At 39.8% G+C, this 6,000-nt stretch overlaps 2 protein-coding genes across 2 annotated transcripts; both read left to right on the top strand.

The window, feature by feature from the left end:
- LOC105167541 (wall-associated receptor kinase-like 1) lies at window positions 7-1,855 on the top strand. Its single transcript, XM_020696147.1, has 3 exons — window positions 7-120; window positions 209-334; window positions 436-1,855. Exon 3 carries the CDS (start codon window positions 705-707, stop codon window positions 1,626-1,628), a length of 924 nt encoding a protein of 307 aa, XP_020551806.1. The 5' UTR covers window positions 7-120; window positions 209-334; window positions 436-704; the 3' UTR covers window positions 1,629-1,855.
- On the top strand, window positions 2,580-5,273 carry LOC105167540 (wall-associated receptor kinase 2). The gene is made up of 3 exons (XM_011087312.2): window positions 2,580-3,647; window positions 3,751-3,876; window positions 3,956-5,273. Exons 1-3 carry the CDS (start codon window positions 2,768-2,770, stop codon window positions 5,119-5,121), a joined length of 2,172 nt encoding a protein of 723 aa, XP_011085614.1. The 5' UTR covers window positions 2,580-2,767; the 3' UTR covers window positions 5,122-5,273.

The following is a 6,000-nucleotide window of genomic DNA, read 5'->3' as shown; positions in this document are numbered from 1 at the left end:
TAGACGAATATGTATGCGGCCGGAATACAGAATGCATCGACTATGTTCAACTTAAGGGATACAGATGCCATTGCATCAAAGGCTACCGAGGTAACCCTTATGATCCCCAAGGATGCCAAGGTAATAATATTAATTTCCTTTGTTTCTCCACAGAAAAAAATTAAAAAGTGTCATTATCCACATGCTGCTAATTTAATTCTATGTCCAGATATCAATGAGTGTGCCAACGCCAAAGATAACAATTGCCCGGAGAAAGCCCATTGCGTTAACACAGAAGGAAGTTACTTCTGTTTGCCTAATCGTAGACGTATATTTGCACTGCTAATTCCATTAGGTAATTAAGTCGTTCTCTTCTGCTCAAAATATTTATGGTCTTACGAAACAGTCTTTCCCAGAACAGAGCTAAATTATAACACTAGCTAGTTGCACGAACAGGTACTGGCTTTGCTGTCTGTCTTCTAATTTTAGTTGCAATTGGCATCTGGACTTGGCGAAAGCTTCAAAAAATTAAAGAGAAGAAAACTAAGGAGAAATATTTCAAGAGAAACGGGGGTCTACTACTACAACAGCAGATATCCTCAACTAGGGGAAGTGTATTACTTGAGTTGACACTTTTCAAGATTGAGGAGTTGGAGAAGGCCACAGACAAATTCAGCGAAAGTCGTATACTTGGCAAAGGAGGGCATGGCACTGTGTACAAGGGAATGTTATCTGATGGAAGAATAGTCGCTGTAAAGAAGGCAAACATAATTGATAATGGTGCTCAAGTTGGGCAATTCATAAATGAGGTTTGTATCCTGTCCCAGATAAATCACAGGCACATAGTCAAATTGTTTGGTTGTTGTTTAGAGTCTGAAGCGCCATTGCTGGTATATGAATATATATCCAACGGCACCCTCTCGCAACATCTTCATGATAAGCGTAGTAACTCTACATTTTCTTGGGAGAATCGGCTACGTATTGCTGCTGAAGTTGCAGGGGCGCTGGCTTACATGCACTCATACGCTTCAACAGCCATATTTCACAGAGATATAAAGTCGAGCAACATATTGTTAGATGAGAAGTATAAGGCTGTAATATCAGACTTTGGAATCTCGAGATCAGTATCCATTGATAAAACTCACTTAACAACATTGGTTGGAGGCACATTTGGGTATCTGGATCCTGGGTACTTCAGGTCGGGAAAACTTAACGACAAGAGCGATGTTTATGCATTTGGGGTTGTTCTTGCAGAAATCCTCACAGGTCAAAGGGCTGTGTCTTCTGAAGATGATCAAGGGCTGGCACTTCGCTTTCGGTCAGCAGTTAAGGACGATTGTTGGTTTGAGATATTGGATGAAGTAGTGGTATATGAAGGTGGGAAGGAGGAAATTCATGCAATTGCCAAGCTCGCCAAGAGGTGTCTGAAAATAAACGCCCAGAAAAGACCAGGTATGAAAGAAGTGGCGGCAGAACTGGACCAAGTGAGAAAGACAAAAAAGGCACCAGGACATGAAGAGACAAAAGAGGGTTCAGGACATGAAGAGAATTTATGGGATAAGTACGGCTCCACGAGTCAGGATTGCTACAACAGTTCTGGCATTGCTTCCGAAGCAGATAGTGATCAACTTCTTTCCGTTTCCATGTAGCTAAGGGGCCTAAAGCCATCCCATCAGAGAGTGGTCAACTGTAGCGCCATCCGTTCTTGGGAGTTATTTTAGGTGAGTGCAAAAGGAGGAATAGTGGCTTGTGGACTCAACTTTGTAAATGGAATGGGCCCATAAAGCAATATATAATAATATAATTGATTTTTGTGTATAATTAATGAGTCAGTTCTGTGGTTACACCGTAGAAATAAATAGTTCATTATATTATTGGTATTATTATTATACACGCACAACTTTATTTAATGTGCAGTCTCTTTCTTTGCTTCCCACCATTTGCTTTTTTTGGCCTAATTAACCAAATTGAACTGTACCGCATAATGTCAACAAGTGCTTTTGCTTTGTTATTCCATCACAAAAGAAACCTAAAGTGGTAAAAATAATTGTAGTGAAAGGGGGGTTATCTTTATGTGCATGAGCAGTCTATCAACCATAGCTACCTTTCCCGGGCCCTTCTAAACCTCATCAATCAAACCCAATATCCACTTCATAATTTGTACAATGATAGCATTCACCACTTATCTTCAAATTTGATATTAAAGCTATAAAATCTTTAAAAGATAAGCCGTCTAATCGACATCCAGAAGTAGTAATAAGAAATTCATGAGAACTGACTAGAAAATATCCAAACAACATAAAGATATTGAATCATGGATGGAATATTGGTTTTGATGGATCGGAATTACATTTTTTCAAGTATAGCAAGAATTCTCTGTTTCAAATCATCATCATCCTATCAAAGCCCATTCACCAGGAGACTTCAGTACCCCTGCAACCATGCTTAAGAAACTTAAATCAAAGAGACAAGAAAAAGAAAAAAAAGAGTCAACAAACACAAACAAGCAAACGTGCTTTTGCATTGATAAGAAAAGAAGTATGTTACTGGATTGCAACCATCTCAGACTCACACTTTGAACCACATCTTTTTCTCAGACCCACACCCACCTCCTGCTTTTAGACGAACAAGACTGAGCAGCAACAGGCTAGTGATTCATTCATTCAATCATTCATGCAATAATTGCATGCAACAGGGCTTCTCATGATATTTGACACACACACACACATTTAAAGATGGATTAAATGAACCTTGCTAGCTAGGTATATATTATAATTAAGTAAGACAAATGGAAGCTGGTTATCATCATTTTCTGAATGCTTTCTTTCTCATAATCATCTGCACCCTCTCTATATTCCTCCAATCCCACATCACAGAAGCAGCAGTACCCAAAGGAATGCAGTCTGCTGCAGTTGATCATTGCCAAAGGAAATGTGGCAGCTCCAAAATTCCGTATCCTTTTGGGATGAGCAAGGGATGTTACCTTGACCAAACATTTGAAGTCAGATGCAACCACTCAACTGGTTCCGCCTCCCTAGCTTGGTTAGATTGGCAAGTTGACTCCATCTCTATCTCAACCCACACCCTCAGACGTAAAGATTTTGTTGTTAGCGCTTTGCCACAAATTGCTAAACCAGGAGAAACTTGGAAAACCTCTCTCCCCATATTTCCTTTGAACAATCATTACAGCATATCCCACACTAGAAATACCTTTGTTGCATTGGGATGTGATATTTATGTTTATATTGTTGACAACGAAACCAGAGAGTTCCAGGGAGGGTGTGCGTCTCTCTGCCGGTCGCCTCTAGTCCCCAGCTGGTCTTGTTCGGGTCTGAATTGCTGCCAAATAAATTTACCAAAAGATCTAACGGCTCTCACTTTGTGGATTGAAACAATGAATACCCTCACAAAAGACCCTTGTCGTTTTTTCACTTTTATTGAAAAGGATTTCCTTCGCCTCAGTAACATCAAATTCTCTGCATGTAATCAAAGTTATGTTGTCCCGGTAATATATGAATGGGCAGTTGGGAATACCAGTTGCCATAAAGCAACAGACTATGTGTGTGGCAAGAACACTGAATGCATTGACTATAGTCCAGTCAAGGGATACAGATGCAAATGCAGCAGTGGCTACAGAGGTAACCCTTATCACCCCCATGGATGCCAAGGTAATTGCAATTTCATTTATTTCTCACAGGTTGTGAACGTCAAGAAAGTTAATTCAAACAACCATAATTATCTACATGTTGCTAAGTTAAATTCTACTTGCAGACATTGATGAGTGTGCAAACCAGAAAGACAACGAATGCCCAACAAAACATCGTTGCTTTAACGTAGAAGGCGGCTTCTTCTGCTTGCCTAGTCGTCGACATATGTTTGCAGAGCTCTTTCCCATAGGTAATTAAGTCCTCCTTTGCTCATAAATAATATTTGTGGGATTAAGCTACTTAATAAAACTAGCTAATTGCAAAAACAGGCACTGGCCTAGCTGTTGGTCTAGTAATTTTAGTCTCCATTGGCATCTGGACTTGGCGAAAGCTTAAAAAAATTAAAAAAAAGAAAATGAAGAATAAATATTTCAAGAGAAATGGAGGTTTGCGACTGCAACAGCAGAGATCCCCAGCTGGGGGAAGTGTATTACTTGAATTGACACTTTTCAGGATCGAGGAACTGGAGAAGGCCACAGATAAATTTAGCCAAAGTCGTATTCTTGGCAAAGGAGGGCTCGGCACCGTCTACAAGGGAATGTTATCAGATGGAAGAATAATTGCAGTAAAGAAAGCAAACATAATTGACAACGGCGATCAAGTTGGCCAATTCATAAATGAAGTTCTAATTCTGTCTCAGATAAACTATAGGCACATTGTCAAATTGTTGGGTTGTTGTTTGGAGGCAGAAGTTCCTTTGCTCGTATATGAATACGTGTCTAATGGAACACTGGCAGACCATCTTCATAATGAGCCTAACAGCTCATCATTTTCCTGGAAGAATCGGCTACGTATTGCTGCTGAAGTTGCGGGAGCGCTTGCTTATTTGCACTCTTGTGCTTCAACAGCCATATTCCACAGAGATATAAAGTCGAGCAACATATTGTTAGATGAGAATTACAAGGCTGTATTATCTGATTTTGGGCTCTCAAGATCAGTATCCATTGATAAAACTCACTTAACAACGTTTGTGGGAGGCACATTTGGTTACTTGGATCCTGAATACTTCAGATCAGGACAACTAAATGACAAGAGTGATGTTTATGCATTTGGCGTTGTGCTTGCGGAAATCCTCACAGGGCAAAAGGCTATCTCTTCCGTGAAAGATGATCAGGGGCTGGCACTTCGCTTTCGGTCAGCAGTTAAAGAAAATTGTTTGTTTGAAATTCTGGAGCAAGTAGTGGTATATGAAGGTGAGAAAGAGGAAATTCTTGCAGTTGCACAACTCGCCAAGAGATGTCTCAAAATAAATGCTCGTAAACGACCAAGCATGAAAGAAGTGGCAGCAGAACTCGAGCAACTGAGGAAGAAGAAAGAGGTTCCAGCATATCAGGAGAGTTTCCAGGATGAGTACCGTGCCATGAGTGAGAATTGTTACAGTTTTGGTATTGATTCCCAAGCAGAGGGTGAACAAACAATGTTCAGAATGGACTAGAACGAACTACTTCTTCATGCCCGGAGATTTATTTCATTTTCAGCTTGTTTTTAGTATTTGAATTATGTAATGGTAGAATTGTTTTCAGGTTTTATTTAATGCAGAAAATATGGTGTAATTAATTTAACTAAAGAAAATTGTTGAGCTTTCAATCTGATTACATATCCACTACCATTCTTACACTGAGCAATTATTACGGACATATTCACTCTGGTAATATAGGTAAAAGAACTTAAAAGGGCTGTCCAGAATTCTATAATTCATTGGTCCCATATTCTCGAGTACTCAAACTCTGAACAATTCTTTGTTAGGAAATGGATCGGGTTAAGATGGATAACAGGTGGAATATGAAGGCGATAAAAGACACACGAATTTGTTAACCCAGTTTGGATATAAATCCTACGTCTGGGGGCGATATCAAGCCAGGAGAAAATACTCAAAGAGGAGGAAAATTGAGGAGTACAACACACACACACTTGTATGCAAGTCTTCACCACACGTGAAAGACAACCCTCTCCCTCGTCTCAACTCTTTCTTTTCTCTCTACTCTATTCTACTCTGCTCTATTAAACAATGCTAATAAGAGTAGTATATATAGCCATGACTTATCCTTTTTCCAACTCAACTTGGGATTTCTAAGTTGAATGAGGTTATCCTTCTCCAACTCAACTTTGAATCGGGTTATCCTTCTCCAACTCAACTTGGGAATTCTAAGTTGAATCAGGTTATCCTTTTCTTCTTCAAATCAATCTTCACAACTTAACAATCTCCCACTTGAAGATTGATTAGCTTTTCTCCACTTCTTTCTTGGTACCGCCGGGTTTGTCCACTCTAGTCATCAAGGCCAGTCGAAGCCGTACACAGCTTCAACTTCGCCAT

The sequence above is a fragment of the Sesamum indicum genome, linkage group LG8 (genome assembly GCF_000512975.1).
Source record: "Sesamum indicum cultivar Zhongzhi No. 13 linkage group LG8, S_indicum_v1.0, whole genome shotgun sequence".
NCBI classification, from domain to species: domain Eukaryota; kingdom Viridiplantae; phylum Streptophyta; class Magnoliopsida; order Lamiales; family Pedaliaceae; genus Sesamum; species Sesamum indicum.
The sequence above is the reverse complement of the archived record's forward strand: the minus strand, read 5'-3'. Positions and strand labels throughout refer to the sequence as shown.